Source organism: Bos indicus x Bos taurus, chromosome 18, assembly GCF_003369695.1.
Source record: "Bos indicus x Bos taurus breed Angus x Brahman F1 hybrid chromosome 18, Bos_hybrid_MaternalHap_v2.0, whole genome shotgun sequence".
Lineage (NCBI taxonomy): Eukaryota > Metazoa > Chordata > Mammalia > Artiodactyla > Bovidae > Bos > Bos indicus x Bos taurus.
In genome coordinates, this window is record NC_040093.1 from 7001005 (window position 1) to 7025104 (window position 24100).

Below are 24100 nucleotides of genomic sequence, written 5' to 3' on the forward strand. Positions count from 1 at the left end.
GGACGCCAGGATTCCCTGTCTTTCACCATCTCCTGGAGTTTGTTCAGACTCATTGAGTTGGTAATGCCATCTAACCGTCTCATCCTCTATCATTCCATTCTCCTCCTGCCTTCAATCTTTCCCAGCCTCGAGGTCTTTTCCAGTGAATCCGATATTTGCATCATGTGGCCAAGGTATTGGAGCCTCAGCTTCAGCATCAGTCCTTCCAATGAATATTCACGGTTGGTCTCCTTTCGGATTGACTGGTTTGATCTCCTTGCTTTCCAAGGGACTCTCAAGACTGATCTCCAGCACCACAATTCAAAAGCATCAATTTTTCCATGCTCAGCCTTCTTTATGGACCACTCTCATCACATTTTTAATCACATCCCTAGCTGACTACTGGAAAAACTCTAGATTGTCTATTGTTGGCAACGTGATTCCTTTGCTTTTTGATACACCATCTAGTTCTATAATAACTTTCCTTCCAAGAAGCAGTTGGTTTTTTTATTTCCTGGATGCAGTCCCCTTTAGCAGTGATCACAGTATTGAGCTGTTTCCTCCGCCCGCTGCACCGCGCCGCCGCGCCCCTCCCGCCGCGCCGGGACGCCCCGCCCCTCCCGCCGCGCCGGGACGCTCCGCCCCGCCCCTCCGGGCAGCGAGGTTCCGCCTCACCTTTCAAAGGCCCTATGCTGGTCCGGCTTCTCTCCACCACCCACCCACTGACGGCAGGGCCCCGCCTGCAGGCCGTTCAGCTATTTGTCTGCTGTTGCGCGCACCGTGACCCACGCGGAAGTGGAGAGCGGCGAGTGGAGGTCCCAGCGCAGCGTGAGTTTCTCTCTTTGGAGTCAAACTTGCCTCTCGCAGTCTCCTTTTCTTTGTACCCCGGGTCTGAGGGTCGCTACTGACTCTACATCCACTCTCCCGCCCCACCACCCGCACCAAATTCAGACGTCTCCGTAAGCGGCGAAGGCCTTTTAAGCCTTTTGGTTTAAAAATCCGCACTGAAGCCGGTTCCTGCTTTTGGAACACTGAAACGCTGCGTTTCGCACCTTTTTCCAGCTTAAAACCGTTTACTGACCTCAGTGATCCCTCTACCCTTTCTGCACCACATACAATTCTATTTAGGCGAGGTGGTTTATTCGCTCCACGTTCTTCAGCCTCTCCTTCTTGGGCCCTGGAGGCCTCGCCGGAAGCCCCTCTCCCAGAGAGGCCGCGTTCTCTCCGCAGTCTTGGCATTCTGGAGAGCCCGCCCCGCTCCTGAGACCCCCTCCCTCCCAGCCCTCTGTACTCATGTCTCCTCAGGCCGGTCCTTCTGCCCTTCAGAGTGACCTTTCCCCTGATCCCTGGTCGGGGGAGGTGACCTGAGCCAGCCACGGGACACCCATGGTTCTTCGGCCCCAAATACCACCCGCTGGAATTTGGCTCTTGCGGGAGGGCCTTTCTTATTCAGTCTCCTACCCTGTAAATAGTGGGCGGAAGGCGGGATCAGGAGAAGCAGAGACAGCGACTCCTAGAGAAATGGAAAATTGAGAAAAGCATGGACAAGCGATGGCAGTGAAAAGGATTGTGAGAAACTTGGAAGAGACAGCTTCATGAAAGAGAATGAGCCTTGAAGGGAGCGGGTGAGGAAAGGAGAGAACTTCAGAGAAAAGCATGGTCTCTGGAGAGTTAAGGGTGAGCAACATAGGGAGGTCTGGTTGGTCATTCCTACTCTTTGCGAGCCCTATATCTCCCAGAGTTTTCTCAAATCCATGTCTGTTGAGTCCAGGGATGGTATCTTACCATCTCATCCTCTGCCGCCCCCTTCTATAGCCTTCAAGGGAGAGGGTATGTAAATCAGGGGTCCCAAAGAGGGCGACAGTGGAGACGCAGTGCACACAGACAGCCCGCGAGGGGATACAAGAGTTCGGACCTTGGCTTACAGAGCAACAATATCCTAGTGGGAGAGAAAGGGGACTCCTAGAGATTGGAGGAGCTGAGGGAAAAAAGCGAGCTGAAAGGAAGCATAGCCACTTGGGGGTGCCAGAGAGTTGGCAGGAAGGGCGGGCAGAGATGGAGGATGAAAGGCAGAAATCCAGGGAGATTGAGGATCACCAGGGAGGTTGGAGAGAAAGCAACTTGAATGCGAACAGATGGCAGAGAAAGGCGGGATGGGAGACAGGGAAGAAGTAGAGAGGGAGGACACGCACAGCAGGAGAGCAGAGATGAGAGCAGAGAAAGGGACATGTAGAAAGAAGTAGGGAAACAGATCAACCAAATGAAGTGTAAACAGCTAGTGTGCAGGTGATGGTGGGGACTAGATCCCGAAGAGTGCTGAATCAGTTGGGTAAGAATTATTAAGTTGTTATACATTGATTTTTGGCTTTAAAATCTAATGCAAATCTTGCTTCTTTAAATTATACAGATACAAATGAGAATTGCAAAACTTCTGTCTGTGAGGCATGTGTATTTTGTAATTATTTGTATTAAAAGAGCATGCATGTGTAGAGCCGGTTGAGGTGGGGGCTGTGGCAGTGACTTGATTCTCTCAGGTGTGGGTCACCCCCTTCCCTATTCCTGGTGAGGAGTAGAGGTTATGTGAGAGAAGAAATGGGGCAAGAACTGACTGACTCTTACTACATGATGCCTTTTCAAGGAACTTTAAACATGTTCTTTGTGATGGTATTACTTTTGGCTTTCTGCACTCTTTACATTTAATTATTTTTGTAACTTGGGATAATGATTTGTTCGTTCAATAGCGACTTTCTTGTAAACAATTCTGGAGATTTGTCTCACTTGGGACAACTTGGATGAATGTAGAGAATATTAAGGTAAGTGAATTAAGACAGACAGGGAAAGACTGGTATTATATGTCCTTCCATTATATGGAATGTAAAAAAAAATGAAACTCACTAGTACCAGAGGGTAGGATGGTGGTCATCTGGGGCTGGAAGGCCAGGAAGATGGGGAGATGTTGGTCAAAAGCTACAGACTTTGAGTTGTGAAATGAGTGCGTCCTGGGGAGGTATGCGCAGCATGCTGACCATAGTTAATCCTGTTCTGTTATTGCATGCTGGGAATTTGTCAGGAGAATGCTTCGTCAGTGTTGTCACCACACACAGAACATGGGAATTTGGAGGTGATGGATGTGTTGGTTAGTGGTTTGTGATAAATATTTCACAGTGTACACGTGTCACAGGGTGTATGTACACATATGTACACATAACATGTAGAACTGGACATGGAACAACAGACTGGTTCCAAATAGGAAAAGGAGTACGTCAAGGCTGTATGCTGTCACCCTCCTTATTTAACTTATATGCAGAGTACATCATGAGAAACGCTGGGCAGGAAGAAGCACAAGCTGGAATCAAGATTGCCGGGAGAAATATCAATAACCTCAGATATGCAGATGACACCACCCTTATGGCAGAAAATGAAGAGGAACTCAAAAGCCTCTTGATGAAAGTGAAAGTGGAGAGTGAAAAAGTTGGCTTAAAGCTCAACATTCAGTAAACTAAGATCATGGCATCTGGTCCCATCACTTCATGGCAAATAGATGGGGAAACAGTGGAAACACTGTCAGCCTTAACTTTGAGGGGCTCCAAAATCACTGCAGATGGTGATTGCAGCCATGAAATTAAAAGACACTCCTTGGAAGGAAAGTTATGACCAACCTAGATAGCATATTCAAAAGCAGAGACATTAATTTGCCAACAAAGGTCCGTCTAGTCAAGGCTATGATTTTTCCAGTGGTCATGTATGGATGTGAAAGTTGGACTGTGAAGAAGGCTGAGCGTCGAAGAATTGATGCTTTTGAACTGTGGTGTTGGAGAAGACTCTTGAGAGTCCCTTGGACTGCAAGGAGGTCCAACCAGTCAATTCTGAAGGAGATCAGCCCTGGGTGTTCTTTGGAAGGACTAATGCTAAAGCTGAAACTCCAATACTTTGGCCACCTCATGCGAAGAGTTGACTCACTGGAAAAGACTGATGCTGGGAGGGATTGGGGGCAGGAGGAGAAGGGGACTACAGAGGATGAGGTGTCTGGATGGCATCACCGACTCTATGGACATGAGTTTGGGTGAACTCTGGGAATTGGTGATGGTCAGGGAGGCCTGGCGTGCTGCAATTCATGGGGTCGCAAAGAGTCGGACACGACTGAGCGACTGAACTGAACCAAACTGAACCCTTTCATTAGTTGGTTCTCCCCCATCAGACACGCTCATCAGTTCTGGTGTGGGGCCTCACCCCAAGGATGTGCACAGGCTGCAGATGATTCCGATCTGGATCCTGCATTGAGCACTAGGGCTTTTAGCTCCACTTCTGAGACTAAGATCAGGCCCTGGGGGAGGGAAGGGCGCTCTGCTTTCAGTGGGGCTGGACCAGGGCCTGCTGTGTGACCTGAAGTAGATTGTGGGGTCAGTGGAGGTACCCCCTGCTGCTGTGTGCATGAGGCCTCACAAGGAGGGGAATGTGATCTGAGGGAAAGTGTGGGAAAGTCCCATGTTGGACTCTGTGCAGGAGTTGCCTGTCCTGAGTCCCTCCTGAGACAGTGGGCACAGAGGACTGTCTGTTCCTCATGGTGAGGGCTTCCCTCTGTGTGTGGTTGGGACTCAGGTAGGGGATTTGTTGACTCTAAACATTAAATAGCATGTTTTCCATCTTCTTGATACCCCATGAAGACTCACGTTACTTGAGGAAGCCCAGAAGAGGAGGAGGAGGAGAAGAAGGAGAGAACAGGAGTCAGGTATGGCTCTTTCTCAGGTAAGGTCATATTCTCAGTGGATTCTCACACTGCCTTCCTGAAATGGCCTTCTCTGGACTCGCTAATCATGTCTGACTCTGGAGTGTCCTGTCTGACTCCTGTACATGCACACTCACCTGGGGCCTTCCCTCAGGGTCTGTCGTCTCCACTTAGATCTCGTCTCCCCATGACCCGGTGACCTGGCCCTTGTGAGGAGGCTCCCCTGGGCACTGTCCTGGGCAGGGCTTCACATCCATGGGTTGGAGATGGGGTTTCAGTGCTGTTGGGCAGCAGGGATTGCTTTGCTTAGGGCCCACCTGGATTCCCTGTCTGCCCTCTGTCAACCAGGGTAAGGAAGCTGCACACTAGATGTGAGGTATTAACATGCACAGTACGTGCTAAAATCTGGAAAAGAGGCCAATAAGGGGAAATCAGATCTGAATTTTTAAATAGCATTTAAAACTAAATGAGGACCTCCTTGAAAATCTGAAATATTTGGAAATGGAATGGAAAGTTCAGAAACAGACCTCAGGTCTAGAGAGTATTTCATTACAGTGTCTACTTTAAACTATGAAATATAGTTGGCTAATTAGTTTTTCTTCTTTTTTGGCCATACAATGCAGCTTGCAGGGTCTCAGTTCCCTGAGGAGGCATTAAACCCGAAACCCAGTGGTGGAAGTGTGGGATCTTAACCAGTGAACTGACAGGGAATTCCCCCAACTTTCCTAATCTTCATGCAATATTTGGTTATGGAGTAAAAAGGTAAACATTGGATTCTGTTAATAACTACCTCCCTTACGTTAAGGATAAAATCATATTACTTTTTTTTTTTAATATATTTAAAAAATATATATCGGCTGTACTGATCTTCATTGCTGCAGTGGCTTTTATCTAGTTCTGGTGTGTGGTGGCCACTCTTTAGTTGCAGTGTATGAGTTTCTTATTACAGTGGCTTTTCTTATCTTGCAACTCAGATTGTAGAGCACGCTGGCTTCAGTAATTTCACCTGCTGGGCTCTACAGCTCTTGCTCAGAAATTGAGGCTCATGGGCTTAGTTGCCCCTCATCATGTGGGATCTTAACGGATCAGGCACCACAGGGGAAGCCCTCGTATTATTTTTTAAATCTGTATATTATTTTCTGCTTGTATTATTATTATTATTATTATTTTTTTTTTGAGCTAGTATAAGATAATGTCGAGGACTTTCCTGGTGGTACAGTGAGTAAGAATGTGCCTGCCAGGGTAGGGTGCACGGGTTCCATCCCAGGTCCAGGAAGATGCCTCAGAGCAACTAAGCCCATGTGCCACAACTACTGACTGTGTTCTATAGCCTGGGAGCCATAACTCCTGAAGCCCACACACTCTGGAGCGTGTGTTCAAAAACAAGAGAAGCCACTGCAACGAGAAGTCCGGGCATTGCAGCCGTAAGTACAGAAAGTGTGCTCACAGCAACAAAGACCCAGCAAAACCAAAATAAATAAGCTTTAGAAAAGACAGAGAATGCTGACACATTACTGAAGTGCAATTAATTGCTTTTTAATGTCCTAAAGATGCTGAAATACACATGAATAAAAGAAGACAGGAGTATTATCCCAGAATGTGTCAAAGGCATCTTTTTGGAGAAGGGAACGGCCACCCACTCCAGTATTCTTGCCTGAAAATCCCATGAACAGAGGAGCATAGCAGGCTACCATGAGGTCACAAAGAGTCTGACATGACTGAGTATCTAAACAATAAAAACCTCCACACACTGGAGAGTGAGCTCTGAAAAACAAAACTAAATTTCTGATTTACCTCCTGCAGATTCTTCAGTGACTTCCAGGTACTTTTGGAATAAAGTCCTAAATCCAAAGACCTTGTAGAAAGCAGCCTCTACCTGGCATCACCGCTCTTTTTGCTGTGTCCCAGTCAGACTGACTGGCTTTCTGTTCACTAAATACCTTCCTGCCTCAGAGCCAGCACTCAGGCTGTACTCCCTGGTTGCATCAGTCTTCCACTTCCCACCTTGCCAATCCAAGTGTTTCTCCCTCACGGATACCTTGTCTGATTTATTGATGTAGGTCAAGACTTTCTGTTAAATCTTCTCTCAGCACCAGGCCTGTTTCAGAGCACATATAACGATAGTGATGTTAAAATTATGGATGTAATTGGCTGGCTGGCTGCTAGATGGTAAGCTCCATCATGTTCACTGCTATATTCCCACTTTGGGGCCCAGAGTTGACGCTCAGTAAATTTTGATTGAAAGAAAAAAGTAAAGACAACTCTTCCTTGTTTCAACCAGTTGTGTGTTTATGTGTGCATGTGTGAGTGCATGGATCTGTAATTCCATGGTTTTATTACAGAACATCATCTCATAAATACGTTTTATGCTTTGTAGCGGTTGAAATTGTATCTTAAGTGTTTTCCACGGCCTTAAGTTTTTTCTACCTCAGCACATGACTGATGGAAATAGTGGTAAGATTATTGACATTGTGTGGGTTGGTGGGGAGAGGGGGTGACCCTATACAGTAACCATTTATTTGATAGTCGTGTCTGCCTCTTTGCGACCCAGTAGACCATAGCCCTTCAGGCTCCTCTGCCCCTGAAATTCTCCAGGCAAGAATACAGGAGTGGATTGCAATGCCCTCCTCCAGGGGGATCTTCCCCATGCAGATATCAGCCCCATGTCACTTCCATTGCAGGCAGATTCTTTACTGCTGAGCCTCTGGGGAAGCCCAGATACCTACATATTATACTGTATATTATACTCTTGCCTATTATTCAGAAGGAGGCAGATAGTAAATTAATTTGTGAATATTTTTTTCTCTGTCTATAATGTCCATCATTTCTTGGCTGACAAAAGATCTGGGATTCTACACCTTCATTGCTCTTCAGCTTTCTTGAACTTGTTTCAGGTATTCTCAGAAAACTCTCTGTGGATACACTTTCATGCTCTGCATTGAACACTGAGGAAGGATTTCTTATCCCTTCCTGTAAAGATGGAGATTTTTGTCACTTGGGATAGCTTGGATGAATGTAGAGAATATTATGCTAAGTGAATTTAGGACAGACAGGGTAAGACTGATATTGTATGTGCTCGCTTATCTGTAGAATGTAAAAAAGTGAAACTCACTAGTACCAGACAGTGGGATGGTGGTTATCTGGGGCTGGGAGGTGGGGAGGTTGGGGAGATGTTGGTTGAAAGGTACAGACTTTGAGTTGTAAAATGAGTGGGTCCTGGGGAGGTGTGTGCAACACACAAACAACATGGGAATTTGGAGGTGATGGATGTGTTGGTTCGTAGATTGTGATAAATATTTCACAGTGTCACATGATCATATGGTGTATGGTATATATACATAACCCTTCTCATTAGTCTCAGTAAAGCTGGAAAACAAGAAAGTGGGAGGTGGCCTGGGCTTAATCCTTCACTAGTGCTCAACCCAGGCTTCACATGAGCTCATGAGGCTTTTTGCCCGGGCATGTTTCATACCCCTCCCCCAACAGACATGCTCCTCAGGTTCTCGTGTGGGGCCTCGCCCCAGGAATGTGCACAGACTGCAGATGATTCCGATCTGGATCCTGCATTGAGCACCAGGGCTTTTAGCCTCCACTTCTGAGACTGAGATTAGGCCCTGGGGGAGGGAAGGGCGCTCTGCTCTCAGTGGGGCTGGACCAGGGCCTGCTGTGTGACCTGAAGTGGATTGTGGGGTCAGTGGAGGTACCCCCTGCTGCTGTGTGCATGAGGCCTCACCAGGAGGGGAGTGTGATCCGAGGGAAAGTGTGAAAGTCCTGTGTTGGTCTCTGCCGGAGTTGCCTGTCCTGAGTCCCTCCTGAGACAGTGGGCACAGAGGACTGTCTGTTCCTCATGGTGAGGGCTTCCCTGCGTCTGTGGTTGGGGCTCAGGAATGGGGTGTGATGACCCTAAGCATTCAGTTCAGTTCAGTCACTCAGTCATGTCTGACTCTTTGCGACCCCATGAATTGCAGCACGCCAAGCCTCCCTGTCCATCACCAACTCCCAGAGTTCACCCACACTCATGTCCATCAAGTCGGTGATGCTATCCAGGCATCTCATCCTCTGTCGCCCCCTTCTCCTGCCCCCAATCCCTCCCAGCATCAGAGTCTTTTCCAGTGAGTCAACTCTTCGCATGAGGTGGCCAAAGTATTGGAGTTTCAGCTTTAGCATCAGTCCTTCCAAAGAACACCCAGGGCTGATCTCCTTCAGAATTGACTGGTTGGATCTCCTTGCAGTCCAAGGCACTCACAAGAGTCTTCTCCAACACCACAGTTCAAAAGCATCAATTCTTCGACACTCAGCTTTCTTCACAGTCCAACTTTCACATCCATACATGACCACTGGAAAAACCATAGCCTTGACTAGACAGACCTTTGTTGGCAAAGTAATGTCTCTGCTTTTCAACATGCTATTTCGTTTGGTCATAACTTTCCTTCCAAAGAGTAAGTGTCTTTTAATTTCATGGCTGCAATCACCATCTGCAGTGATTTTGGAGCCCCCAAAAATAAAGTCTGACACTGTTTCCCCATCTATTTCCCATGAAGTTATGGGACCAGATGCCAGCATGTTTTCCACTTTCATGATAGACCTCTGAAGACTTGTGTTGCCTGAGGAAGCCCAGAAGAGAAGGAAGATGAAAGAACAGGAGTTAGGCATGGCTCTTTCTCAGGTAAGGTCATATTCTCAGAGGATTCTCAGTCTGTCCTTCCTGAATTGCCCTTCTCTGGACTCGCTAATCATGTCCGACTCTGGAGTGTCCTATCTGACTCCTGTACATGCACACTTACCTCGGGGCCTGTCATCTCCACTTAGATCTCGTCTCCCCATGACCCAGTGACCTGGCCCTTGTGAGGAGGCTCCCCTGGGCACCGTCCTCGACAGGGCTTCTCACCCACGGGTTGGAGACGGGGTCTCAGTGCTGTTGGGCAGCAGGGATTGCTTAGGGCCCATCTGGATGCACTGTCTGGTCTCTGTCAACCAGGGTAAAGAAGCTGCACCTGGAGTCAGAGGTTCATATGCAGAGTATGTGGTAAAATCTGGAAAAAGGAACTAACCAAGAGAAATTAGTTCTCACTTTTTATAGTACATTTAAAACTAAATGAGGACCTCCTTGAAAATCTTAGTGTTTCAGAATTGAATGGAAAGATCAAAAAAAGACCTCAGGGCTGGAGAGTGTTTCATTACATCATCTCATTTAAACTATGAAATATAGTTTGCTAATTTTTTTTTCTTTCTTTTTTGGCTGCACAGTGCAGCTTGCAGGGGTTAGTTCCCTGAGTAGTGGTTCAGCCTGAAACCCGTCAGTGGAAGTGTGGGATCTTAACCACTGGACCGCCAGGGAATTCCCCAACTTTACTAATTTTGATTTAATGTTTTATTATTGGAATAAAATAGTAAACTCTGAGTTAATAACTGTATACCTAAAATTAAGAATAAAGTCACATATTATTTTTAAAATATATTTATTTGCTATACTGACTCTTCATTGCTGTAATGGCTTTTATCTAATTCTGATGAGTTGGCCACTCTGTAGTTGCAGTGTGCGAACTTCTCATTGCCATGACTTCTCTTGTCTTGCAGCCCAGGCTCTAGAGCGTGCTGGCTTCAGTAGTTTCACCTCCTGGGCTCTGGACCTCTGGCTTAGAAATTGAGGTTCACAGGCTTAGTTGCCCCTCAGCATGTGGGATCTTCTCGGACCAGGCAACAACCTGTGTTTCTTATATTGGTCAGTGGACTCTTTACCACTGAATCTCTGGGGACACCCTCATATTATTTTTAAATACAGATATGTTATACAGATGGCATTAAAGTATTTTGTGTATTTTTTTCTGCTCGTACTACTTTTTATGTTCTTAATAGTATAAAATAATATTGAGGACTTCCCTGGTGATAAAGTGGATAGCAATGTGTCTGCCAATGTAGGGGACACGGGTTCCATCCCAATTCCTGGAAGATGCCGCAGAGCAACTAAGCCCATGCCCAACAACTGCTGTGGCTGTGCTCTGGAGCCTGGAATCCTTAACTACTGAAGCCCACATGCTTGAGCTTGTCTTCTGAAACAAGAGAAGCCACTGCAATGAGAGCCTGGGCACTGCAGCCACAACTCCTTGCAGTGCAGCCACAAGTAGAGACAGCTGGGTCACAGCAACGAAGGCCCAGCATAACCAAACCAGATAAGCTGTAAAAAGGAAATAGAATGTTAACAAACTTACTGAATCAAACTTACATTTGATTCATTTTTAATGTGCCAAAGATGCCAAAATACACATGAATAGGAGAAGGGAATGGGCACCCACTCCAGTTTTCTTGCCTGGACAATCCCATGGACAGAGGAGCCTGGCAGGCTACATACAGTCCATGGAGTCCCAAAGAGTCTGACATGACTGAGCCAACTGAACAACAACCTCCTCACAAAGCAGAGTGCTGAAAACAAACCTAAATTTCTAACTTTCCTCTTGCAGATTCTTAAGTGATGTCCAGTTGCTTTTGAAATAACATCCTCAATTTATAGGCCTTGCAGAAATCAGCCTCTACCTGGCATCACCCTTTCTTCATTCCCTACTTTGCAGTCACACTGGCTGGCTTTCTGTTCAGTAAATATCTTCCTGCATCAGAGCCGGCACTGAGGCTCTTCTGTCTGCTCACAAAACTCTTCCATTTCCCACCTTGCCAATCCTAAGTGTTTCTTCCTCACAGAGACCTTGTCTGATTCTTGATGTAGGTCAACACTTTCTGTTGAATCTTCCCTTAGCACCAGGCCTGTTTCAGAGCACATATAACAATAGTGATGTTAAAATTATGGATGTAATTGACTCGCTGGCTGCTGGATGGTAAGCTCCGTCATGTTCACTGCTGTACTCCCAGTTAGGGACACAGAGTTGATGCTCACTAAATTTTGATTGAATGAAAGAAAAAGATAAAGACAAGTCTTCTTTTTTCAATCAATAATGTGTTTACATGTACATGCATGAGTGCATGGATGTACATGATTTTATTACAAAACCATCTCATAAATACGGTTTATGCTTAGAGCAGTTGCAGTTGTATCTTAAGTGTGTATTCAATGGCCTTTAATATTTTCTACCTCATCACATGAATAATGTAATTAGTAGTCAGATTATTGACATTGTGTGGGTTGGGTAGAGGGGGTGACCCTGTACAGTGACTATTCATGCTGTTCCATTGCCCTTCAGCTCCCTTGAACTTGTTTCAGGTATTCTCAGGGGACTCTCTGGGGATGGTCTTTTAAACTGTTACTTAACTCTTTAATTCCTTAGGTTCAGTTGTCTCTCCCAACCACCTGAGCTCAGGTGCTATTGCCTCATTTCTTAACTGTTTGATCAGAGCTATTTATTAGAGTGACAGAGTTTTCTCCCCAGTAAGATGGACACAGATTTTTCTCTACTGTTGCTGTTATGTTGATGACAAGTTCATATGGGTAAAGTCTTTAGAGTAATGCTTAGTTTGTATGAAGTGTTGAGACACCTCTCGTGAGTGTGATGATGACATCCTCATCACAGTCTGTGTTCTTTTAAAGCCACTGTGGACTTTGTCCTCTCTGAAGACAGCAGTCTTGCTGTAACTCATCTAGATAGTGAATGTCACTCAGTGTGTTGAACGTAACACTTCTGCATCAATGACCCACTGTTGATTGTAATCTGTATATTTTTCATGTCTTGTCCACACCCATGATGAATTCATGTTGATTGGAGGATATCATCATCTTAGAAAAAATAGGAAACTAAATTAGAGAGCAACAATTTCTCCATATAGATTTGCATGGATCTATCAGAATATTACTTCAGCTGAATTGACCTCACTTGTCTCACCTCTTCTCCTTTTCTGTGAAAATAATGACCCTCCTCAGGGCCCGTTGGTGACATGTGTTTTCATTTCAGGCACGGTTGACCTTCAAGGATGTGTTCATAGATTTCACTCCCGAGGAGTGGGACTGTCTGGACCCTGCCCAGAGGACCTTGTACAAGGACGTGATGGTGGAGACCCTCAGGAACCTGCTGTCTGTGGGTGAGGATCACGTCCCTCTGAAGTAGGGATCTACTTTGGGGTATCTCTGCATTTTCCCTCACTGTGTCTTGGGAGCCCTGTTTTTCTTGACTGAGCTGAAAACCTTGTTCACTCAGACATGTAAGGCTTCATGATTGGCATCAGGAGGTTAAACTTGTCTTTCCTTCTGATGACCTGCCCACTGTGTGATACACAAGGAGTTTTTCCAGAGCTTGAGTGTTTATAAAGCTGATTTCAAACTTTGAAATATCCAGTTGCCTATTTTATATCCCTTTGTTCTTGGTTCGTAACTCTTGGAAAGGAACTAGATAACTGATATATACTGTACTGTATAGTATACTGTTCCCTGTGCGTTCAGAAGGAGGCAGATAGTAAAGTAATTTGTGAAATATTTTCTGTCCATCATAATGTCCTCATTTCTTGACTGACAAAAGAGCTGGGATTTTCCACCTGCCAATGCAGGAGACACAGGTTCGATGCCTGGTCTAGAAGATCCCACATGTCACAGAGCAGCTAAGCCTATGGGCCAGAACGACTAAAGCAGCACTCTAGTCCTGGAAGCTGCGATTACTGAGCCCACATGGGAGAACTACTGAAGCTCGTGCACCCAGGAGAAGGCAAAGCAAATAAGAAGCCCGTGCACTGCAACTGCAGAGTAACCCCTACTTGCCCAACTTCAGGAAAAGTCCAAGCAGCAAGGAGCACTCGCTGCAGCCAAAATGAATGAATAAATAAAATTATTAAATATAGCAAATGTATTTATTTTAAAAAATGAAAATTTGGATTCTGGAAGAAGCCAAGTATGACATTTCTTCTGAGCAGGAATTTCTGATTCTGACCTGAATCATAACTCTATTTTTGTAGCACGAGAAAGATCCCTGGATTGTGGAGAATGAGGTATTAATAGCAGAAAATCAGGTGAGTGGGAAAGGATCAACACTGTGATCCCAGGTCAGCTGTCACAAGGACAGAGAGGAAGCCACACCATTCATCATGTTTGGGAAGCTCTCAAAGTGTGAGAGTTCTGTGAGAAAACAGATATTTAGTGTTTATGAACTCTCACAGGAGACTTTTCTTCTCTTCAACTTCCTGCTCTGTTCTTTGATGTATGAAACGTTCATCACCCTCCAGTGGTGCTTTAGTGCCCACAGAGACAAAGACAAGGCCTTTTGGGTTGTTTTTTTTTTTTTTGGCTGTACTGGGTCTATTTCCTGTATGGCCATTTCTCTATTTGAGACAAGTGGGGGCTACTCTCTGCTTGCAGGGTGCATGGCTTCTCATTGCGGTGGCTTCTTTTGTTGTGGAGCACCGGCTCTAGGCACATGGGCTTCAGTAGTTTTGCTATAGGCTCAGTATCTGTCCTTCATCAGCTTAGTTGCTCCCTGGCATGTGAGATCTTCCCAGAACAAGGATTGAACCCATGTCTCCCGCATCAGCAAGCTAACTTTTTACCATGAGGCCACCAGAGTGTTAGGGAAATTAAATAAATAATCCTGTTTAGGCTTCAAGACAAAGCAGTGCATTCCTCTGTGCTTTCCTCTAACCTGCCTGGACACACCCTGACTGTGAGTACCCTGACTGCCTGCTGTGAGTGCAAGGCTTGCAGCACCATAGATAAATCTGGACACAAATCTTCAGGTTGTAAACCCTTGAGATTGTTCAAAGAGGCTCTGAACAACCCAGCCCCAGGCTTAGGAACATCCAAGTTTCATAAGACAAAACAAACAGCATTAAGATGAAACCAGAGCTGCTGTGAGATTTTGCTCACAGATTGATGATATCGGTTTGCATCCTGGGATGATAAGCAGGAACCCCGAACTGCAGTGTTAAAGCCTCACCCATGGAGTGGACATGCTGCCTGGTACCTTTTCCCAATTGAAATTCCAGATGTGCTGTGTCCTGGGACTTCCCAGGGCTGTTCCAGTCTAGATGCTGGTCAGAAGCCAATTTGGTGATGTAGCCTCTGCTGTTTTTATTTCCTTGTCTTTTCAGTTCAGTTCAGTTGCTCAGTCATGTCCGACTCTTTGCGACCCCATGAACTGCAGCATTCCAGGCCTCCCTGTCCATCACCAACTTCCGGAGTTTAGCCAAACTCATGTCCATTGAGTCGGTGCTTCCATCCAACCATCTCCTCTGTCCTCGCCTTCTCCTCCTGCCCTCAATTTTTCCCAGTATCAGGGTCCTTTCAAATGAGTCAGCTCTTCGAATCAGGAGGTCAAAGTACTGGAGCTTCAGCTTCAACATCAGTCGTTCCAATGAACACCCAGGACTGATCTCCTTTAGGATGGACTGGTTAGATTAGTATATTGAAAGTCAGCTAGATAATTCTCTAATAAATACTGGGATATTTATTTGTATAGAACGAGTGGCTTATTTTCTTAACAAATCCTTGGAACCTGAGACGAAAGTGAAAACTTTTGGCAAGGCATTAATTGGCACTGTGAGCAGGATTTGTGAGACAAAATGCCACTCTTTAAGATTCAAGAGATTAAGATTGATGACATTTTCATTCCCACATGGTAAGTTTCACCTTATTACTCATTAGCTAATACATGGGACATCTTCTCTGGATTGTGTGAGAATTGGAACCGTAAATTAAACAGGGCTGAACCCTTAGTAGTTACTGAATGTTCGTGACTCTCACCCCTTGAGAAAGGATAAGAATCTGCCCTGCTGGATGAGAGGCTGGATCCTCCTCTCTCCTACCGTGAGGTACAGAAAGCGAACTTAAAACTGTCTTAGAGAAGTTACTGGAAAAATAATTATGTGATTAGTGAGGATGTTTGTCCATATTACAGTGTCAAAATCATATATTGGCTGATCAAATCCTCACTTTTTAAGTCGGCTCTCTATTGAGCCGGCCCAGAGCTCCAGTAGTGTCCCCCACTGCCCTTTCTCTCACCATTCTCTGTCCTGTTGTGGCCTTTCACCCCTCCCAACCCCTCTGTCTCCCTCTCCATCAGCTGGTCCCCTTCTAACTGCCCCTGTCTCTCAGAGGGGAGGATAAGCCCAGCTTCCCCCACTCCTGCCCCCAACTCTAGGAAGTTTATTTACCCCTTCAGATTCTTCTGAACAATCCAAGACCCCCATTTTCCCAGAGGGACAATCCAAGATTTTTATCAGGCTATCAGCGCTTGTTTTCACAGTCAATTTGAGCATTATTTGGTCTGTATTTTAGCTACAAAACTATGACTATAGAAAGGATAGGTAAGTTTTTTGACATAGGATAGCTGTGATATTCTCTAGACTCTGGATAAAACTGGTTAAAATGAATTTTTTTTTTCTCTTTGAAAGTGCACAAATGATTCTTTTTGCATATGGATTTGCTGCTGCTTGCTGCTTAGTCGCTTCAGTTGTGTCCGACTCTGTGCGACCCCATAGACGTCAGCCCACCAGGCTCCCCGGTCCCTGGGATTCTCCAGGCAAGAACACTGGAGTGGGTTGCCATTTCCTTCTCCAGTGCATAAAAGTGAAAAGTGAAAGTGAAGACGCTCAGTTGTATCCGACTCTTAGCGACCCCATGGACTGCAGCCTACCAGGCTCCTCCATCCATGGGATTTTCCAGGCAAGAGTACTGGAGTGGGGTGCCATTGCCTTCTCCAGCATATGGATTTAAAAGCAACTAACTCCTTGAAACAGCTAGCCTAGAAAAAAGCTTGAAGTTAACCTTTACCAGGGCATCCCAGATGACTCTAATTGTACAGAACCTGCCTGCAAGTGTGGAAAAGGTGGTTTTGATCCCTGGGTTAGGAAGATCCCCTGGATGTGGGAATGGCAACCCACCAGAGTGTTCTTGCCTGGAGAGTCCCATTGAAAGAGGAGCCTGGCAGGATACAGACCATGGGATCACAGGGCGTGACTGAAGCAACTTAGCACAGCACGAAACCTTTACCAAGTCCTTGATACATAACCCACTTTCCCTGAGGCCTTAACCTTGGGCAAATTAGAAATTCCAAACCAAGGGGAAAGACAAAGGTCAAAGAGACATTTTAAATCTCAGGCAGAAAACTATGGTCTCTGTCTGTCCATCTGTGTGTCTGGATTTATGCATGTCTCACTGTGTGTCTTTGTTTTTGGATAATATTGCTGAGGTTAGTTTGTAAGTGAGATCTAATTCACTTGGCTTAAAAAAAAAAAAAGTAAGCAGTTACAGATCAAACAGTTACGAGAAATTAACCTAAATGAATTTCAGAGGCACATGAACTGGGAAATATTCAACATTAAATATCTAGTAAAAACAATTGTTTGCTCATCTGAGTAAGACATGAGTTGAATTATCAAACTGTGTAATGCTTTTATTGTATTACACTGATTTTTGAGAGTTCAGTCCCTGGGTCAGAGTCGTACATGCCTGAAGTGACTTAGCACTCACATAGGCACTGATTACTGATAATTTCCTCTCATAGAGAAACTAAAGAGATTTTGGATTATTAATGAATATGTCTGCTGCTACCCTGAGATGTTCTCCATAAGAAGCAAATGTTTTTAGAAGTTATCACTGGTATTTATGGTCACCATGCTACAAAATGCTAATATAAAGGACAGTTCATGGTTGCTTAAGAAAAGTAAGATCCGTGTTTTTAGTAACAAAAGGTATGAGCAGTGAAATTGATTTGGGATGCTCATAGCAGTGAGTGGGAGCGAGCAGAAGCTGGAAGCAAGTTCCTAATTTCCCAGATCGAGACTCCTAACCCCTGGACCACAGGAGCCAACATTTAGGGCTAAGGTCCCTAGTGTGGCTTGCCTAGTCAAGAACAAATTCAGATGACGAGGCAGAAGATAGAGAATAAAGGAAAAAGTTTATTGAAAGGAAAAGTACATGTGGCAAGGCACACGGGCAGCCTGAGAGAGAGAGACGCCTTTGGGAAGTGTAAATTATTTACAAAGGGGCGGTTTTCCAGGTTTTCATCTTCCCTCAGGCCAATCACCTTGTTTATTCTCCCTGGTTAATTTGTCTCAGGACCCTCCGTGGAGTGTGCATGCACACCTTAGCCAAGTTGGATCTCAAAGTGAAGGCTTCTGGGAGGAGCAACACTCATTATGGCCTGGAATTATCCTGTGAGTTTTGACTCCACGAAACCTTTCTGGGCATGTGTAGTGTCTCCCTTAACAAACAGGGTTTTTTCCTTTCTTTGTCCTTGCCATAATTATTCCCTGAGATTAGAGAATGACTGTCTATTTACCCTGTTTTTGTTGGGTGTAAATTCCTCAACTGGAATTTACATTCCATCCCATGTATCTCTTATCTCAGGGAATGCAAAGGGGAAGATGACAGCATTCAAGACATTTAACATGAAGCCCATCAGGCTCCTACCAGAAAATTATATTTTTTTAGGGAGAAAGAAAGTAGGTCTGACTTACAGGTGGCTGTTTCTCAATGAACAAAATGATTTAATTAGGGAAAAGAGGGAGAGTTTTTATACAAAGTAGACCTCCAAGAAAAGAGGTCCTAAAAGGCCAAAGTCTTTATATGATCTGTAACAATCTGTCATTTGACCCCCATCAATGTTTTTGCTTGACTATGGGAAGCATGTGATGTGGTGTTTCAATGGGATCTATTTCCTCTTTGTCCCCCTTCTGTGCTGGATTCCATCGGATCCCTGCTTTTTGGTCTGTGTAGAACAGCGCTGACACCTCCAGAGATTATTTCGGGCCCAGCCTGTTTCTCTTCCTATTTGCTGCACTTGGGAGACCTCATTGGAAGAAGGGAAAGACTAGCAGCTCTTTGATTGCATTTGGTGTCTCAGATCCTACACAGAGCTGCCTTCAACCTGTCTTCCTGTTCAGAGCCCTCAGCTATTCCTGTTGTTACTTCTTTTGCCACATCCTTCAGGGGTGTGTGTAACAGGAATGTGGTTTGGATCTTCTGTGATTGTAACTCAGGAAACCTGCAAGGGCAGTGGATATTGAGGTCCTCTCTTAGACAGGACCTGAATTGATATCTTGTTGGTACTTTGGAAATGATTTCCAAGAGGGATGGCTGAGTAACACAGCCATCAGTTCTTGTGTCTGATCTGAAGTTTCCTTTTTACACTCCTAGAGTTCATTGTAACTTTTTGTCCTCTGTTCTGCCCAAGTGGGCCCTGGTGGTTCAGAGCATGTCTGAATCTGTAAGTCTCGGTGTCAGTCCTGCTTTTGCTCATTTACTTTCATGTTCCATGGAGTTGTGTACAGGAACCCTGTGAATCCACTACCTTTATTTGTAAGATTGAGGTTATTAGTGCTGTTATGTGGCATAGAATGTTGCCTGTTTTACAGAAAAGGTCAGAAGTTACTGGTTTTTTGGTTTTGTTGTTGTTGTTTTTTTCCCTGTGCCATGTGGCAGGTGGTATCTTAGTTCCCCATTCCTGGATGGAATCTGTGCCCCCTCCAGTGTATGTGCATAGTCCTAATGACTGGACCACCAGGGAATTTGCCTGAAAGATTACTTTTGCTTAAAGAATATATTTACTTCCTGTCTTGTTTATTGTGACATCTCTTTGTCTACTTTACATCTTGTATGTTTTTATTTTACTTTTCATTTTTGTGAGTGTTGTCTCTGACTCTGGTTAATAAGTTTTCAAATAATATTGGTTTTCTTCATACCAATACATTACATTTTTAAAATGTTTGGTTGCACTGGGTCTTTGTTGCTTCAGGGGCTTTTCGCTACTTGTGGCAAGCAAGGGCTACTCTCCACTTGCAGTGCACAGACTTCTCATTCTAATGCCTTCTCTTGTTACAGTGTATGGGCTCTATGCCTGTGCACAGTAGTTGTGACTCCCAAACTCTGGAACACGGAGTTGTGGCCTACAGGCTTAGTTTCTCCAACGTATGTGGGAACTTCCCAGATGAGGGATGGAACCCTTGTGTCCTGTGTTAATTACCAGGTGGATTCTTTACCTCTGAGCCAGAAGGGAGGCCCCAAAACTTGTTCCTTGACATGTATCTTGGAACCAATGAACTGGGTAAGTTAAAGTTACTGTATAGATAGGGAATTGCTCTACTGAATGACTTTTCTTTAAGTAGACAACGTTTCATTTATTAATATTTTGTTATTTAAAGATGATGGTCTTTATGTATTACACAATGTAACTGACATGAACCACTTGTCAATGTCTTGAAATGCCTATAGGTCTATCTATTGATAGATTTATAAGAGGTATTTAGGAAAGTTTTCTTTTTTTTTTTTTTCCCATTATTGTAGGGAATTTCATGAACAATTGTCAACTGCTATTTATGTTTTCCATTGTTCGTTAAAGTGCTTCTTTTTGATTATTTATCATTGCAGTGTATTGCCTGTTAATGAATGCTTGTTCAGTTGATCGTTCTGTCTGACTCTTTGAGATCTCATGGCCAGTAGCCTGCTAAGCTCGTCATCCATGGAATTTTTTTCAGGCAAGAATAGTTCAGTGGGTGCCATTTCCTCCTCCAGGGGATCTCCCCCACCTAGGGATTGAAGCTCCCTATCCTATGTCTCCTGCATTGGCAGGCTAATTCTTTACTACCAAGTCACCTACGTAGCCCTGTCTGTTCTTTACCATTTACTTATGTATAAGTATGCATAAAGTGTATACAATATGCTAAAAATTCTCCTCAATTATGAGACAGCAGTGTGTTTACTACCAAGTAGAATGAGTTTAGAAGTCATGGTGCGAAAATACCCTTTTCTTTGAGAACTGACATGAGTTTAGAAAAAAATAATATGGTCTGACTGTATCTTTAAAGCTAGGCTATCCTAAAATTAATTTGGATTACATATGATTGCTCTTTCATTTTTAAAGAGTTCTATTTATTTAGCTTTTCAAATATTTTTAAGATCATCATTGGGAACATGTGTAATCCTGTTCAGCATGAATATGCATTTTGGTATAATACCATGTATTTGGCATGAAACAATTTATTTATGAATTGTAATTGATAGGATGCATATGGTTTTTATATTTTGTAGATGTGTCTCAAATACGTATGATCAAGAAATTACAGGCAAAAGGAAATAGTGGTAAAGAAGAAAGTTTTCAAAGAGTGGTGTTTGGAACAGCTGAAAGCCATGAAATCGAAGATTTTTTCCTCAGGAAGGTACAAGAAAATATGCATGATTTTGAGTGTCTGTGGACAGATGATGAAAGAAATGACAGAGGAACGTCTACATCCCATAACAACAATCTCACCAATAGAAGAGATCATGATAGTAGAAGTGATGCAGGAAATAAGCCTGTTGAAAGGCATGGATCAAGCTTTCAGGATCAGTTGCAGATACTTGAATCTGACGGGACAGTTTCTGAATGTAGTCAGGTTGTGGCGAATATCAACATTAGCGCCTCAGGTTTACCACCTCAGAGAACTCGTAGTGTCCATAAAGGCAATTCTCATAAACAAGAGAGTGCTGTTATACATCCCTCAGAACTGGTACCAGACCAGGAAGCACACAAGAAAAACACTTACAGTTGTAATGAGTGTAACATAACTTTTCTTCAGGACTCAGAACTCACTAGACATCAAAGAATCCATACAGGAAGAAAAGCATATAAATGTAACATATGTTGTCAGGCTTTTAATGATAAATCGACCCTTATAGTTCATCAGAGAAATCATACTGGAGAGAAACCATATAAATGTGATGTATGTGGCCACTGCTTTAAACAGCATACACACCTTCAATATCATCGGCGAGTTCATACTGGAGAGAAACCATATAAATGTGATGTGTGTGGAAAGGCCTTTAGTCGAAAAGCAAGGCGTACAGTTCATCAGACCCTTCATACTGGAGAGAAACCGTATACATGTGAAGTATGTGGCCATGGCTATACTCGAAGCACATATCTTGCAATTCATCAGAGGGTTCATACTGGAGAGAAACCATATAAATGTGATGTGTGTGGAAAGGCCTTTTTTGTAAGTGGAAGCCTTACATCTCATCGGAAAGTTCATACCAGAGAGAAACCATATAAGTGTGACGTATGTGGCAAGGCCTTTAGTGTAAATGGAAGACTTAAATCTCATCGGAATATTCATACTGGAGAGAAACCATACAAATGTGATGTATGTGGTAAGGCCTTTTGTGTAAATGGAAGCCTTACATCTCATCGGAAAGTTCATACCAGGGAGAAACCATATAAATGTGATGTATGTGGTAAGGCCTTTAGTGTAAATGGAAGCCTTACATCTCATCGGAAAGTTCATACTGGAGAGAAACCATATAAATGTGATGTATGTGGTAAGGCCTTTAGTGTAAATGGAAAACTTAAATCTCATCGGAATATTCATACTGGAGAGAAACCATACAAATGTAATGTATGTGGTAAGGCCTTTCGTGTAATTGGAGGCCTTACATCTCATCGGAAAATTCATACCGGAGAGAAACCATATAAATGTGATGTATGTGGTAAGGCCTTTAGTGTAAACGGAAAACTTAAATCTCATCGGAATATTCATACTGGAGAGAAACCATACAAATGTGATGTATGTGGTAAGGCCTTTCGTGTAAATGGAGGCCTTACATCTCATCGGAAAATTCATACTGGAGAGAAACCATATAAATGTGATGTATGTGGTAAGGCTTTTAGTGTAAATGGAAGACTTAAATCTCATCGGAATATTCATACTGGAGAGAAACCATATAAATGTGATGTATGTGGCAAGGCCTTTCGTGTAAATGGAGGCCTTACATCTCATCAGAAAATTCATACTGGAGAGAAACCATATAAATGTGATGTATGTGGCAAGGCCTTTAGTTTCAACGCAAGCCTTGCAGTTCATCGGAGAATTCATACTGGAGAGAAACCATATAAGTGTGTTGTGTGTGGAAAGGCCTTTAGACAAACTGCATCCTTTGCAGTTCACCGAAGAATTCATTCTGGAGAGAAACTGAGAGGGTAACATGCAGGAAGGACATGGGTCTCCAAACAGAGGAAATAGGCTGCAAGTGTCTTAAAATTCTGTGTTGCTATGATGACACCTGGTTCCACCTGAACTTAACTTTTCTCTAACCTCGAGCTAAACCTCGAGCATTTTTCTTATGGCAATGTTTTTCTTAAGCTATGTTAATGAAACTATGTAATTGCTTTGGAATTGGCCTTTCTTCAGAATGATTCTTCCTAAGACTATCATCAGATTTGACTATCATCAAACCATGGGCTGATGATAGCTCAACAAAACAGTATTCGTATCAGTTGTTTTATGGCTGGGGGATGACACATCTCTTGCCATCCTATCTAAAAAATGCATATTGTGGGAGAGGGGCCTGCTGAAACTCCCTCAGCCTTGAGGTGTCTCTCTTATCTGATGCATAACTTTCCAACCTACATAAAACAGCTTGCTAAAACTAGCAGGGAGGCACTCTCCATCCCCCTTCTGATGTCTATGTCAGAAGCTTTCTCTATCCCTTTTTCACTTTAATAAAACTCTGCTACACAAAAGCTCTTGATTGATCAACCCTGGTCCCTGGTCCCAAAGCTAAATCTTCAGAGATCATGAATCCCACACTATTCATGATAAGTTATCAAAACCTTACAAATGTAAGAATTGTGACAAAGGTTTTAGTGCACAGTCAGCCTTAACTCACCATCAGGCAGTTCATCCAGGAGAGAAAGCATAGAAATGTGATGTATGGCTGGTGCTTGAAATGACCATCATAGGAAGCATCAGATTAAGTCATAGTGGAGAAAAACGTTACAAATGGAACAACTGTGAGAAACAGTGCGAATGTAATGAGTGTGGCAAAGTCTTTAGTTAGAATTCAGGCCTTCTAATTCATCAGAGTATTCATACTGTATAGAAAGCATACAAATGAAATGAATGTGGCAAAGCTTCTATTTCATGTTCAGCCTTAACTGACCATTAGGCAGTTCATACAGGAGAGAAACTGAAGAGGAAAAGTTAAAATTTTACCTCCTTCTCCTTCTGCCTCTGTAACTCAGCTTGCTTCTTGCAAACTCTAAATCACATAGGTCTCAGAAAGTGGGAACTCACAATACTAGTAACTGGAGCTTATCCCATTCACCCTTGTTTGGTGAATGGGATTCTCTGAATGTGAACTGGACTTCACATTCCAGGATGTCTGGCTCCAGGTCAGTGATCACACCATCATGATTATCTGGGTCATGAAGATCTTTTCTGTACAGTTCTTCTGTGTATTCTTGCCACCTCTTCTTAGTATCTTCTGCTTCTCTTAGGTCCATACCATTTCTGTCCTTTATCGAGCCCATCTTTGCATAAAATGTTCCCTTGGTATCTCTAATTTTCTTGAAGAGATCTCTAGTCTTTGCCATTCTGTTGTTTTCCTCTATTTCTTTGCATTGATCACCGAGGAAGGATTTCTTATCTCTTCTTGCTATTCTTTGGAACTCTGCATTCAGATGCTTATATCTTTCCTTTTCTCCTTTGCTTTTCACT

At 43.8% G+C, this 24100-nt stretch overlaps 1 protein-coding gene across 19 annotated transcripts; it reads left to right on the plus strand.

The window, feature by feature from the left end:
- The first annotated feature begins 650 nt into the window (after positions 1 to 650).
- On the plus strand, positions 651 to 23488 carry LOC113875577 (zinc finger protein 347-like). Of its 19 annotated transcripts, XM_027514093.1 has the most exons (8): positions 651 to 807; positions 2721 to 2792; positions 4644 to 4708; positions 9289 to 9371; positions 12601 to 12727; positions 13592 to 13645; positions 17688 to 17785; positions 20658 to 23488. In XM_027514093.1, the coding sequence occupies exons 7-8, from the start codon at positions 17707 to 17709 to the stop codon at positions 22583 to 22585; spliced, it is 2007 nt and encodes a 668-aa protein (XP_027369894.1). In that variant the 5' UTR covers positions 651 to 807; positions 2721 to 2792; positions 4644 to 4708; positions 9289 to 9371; positions 12601 to 12727; positions 13592 to 13645; positions 17688 to 17706; the 3' UTR covers positions 22586 to 23488. The 19 variants fall into 19 exon arrangements, with proteins under 19 accessions (XP_027369894.1, XP_027369892.1, XP_027369893.1 ...); XM_027514091.1 differs by lacking the exon at positions 13592 to 13645 and adding an exon at positions 5329 to 5467 and having other exon boundaries at positions 651 to 2792; positions 9247 to 9371; XM_027514077.1 differs by lacking the exons at positions 13592 to 13645; positions 17688 to 17785 and adding an exon at positions 5329 to 5467 and having other exon boundaries at positions 652 to 807; positions 1452 to 2792; positions 9247 to 9371.
- The last annotated feature ends 612 nt before the right edge of the window (positions 23489 to 24100 follow it).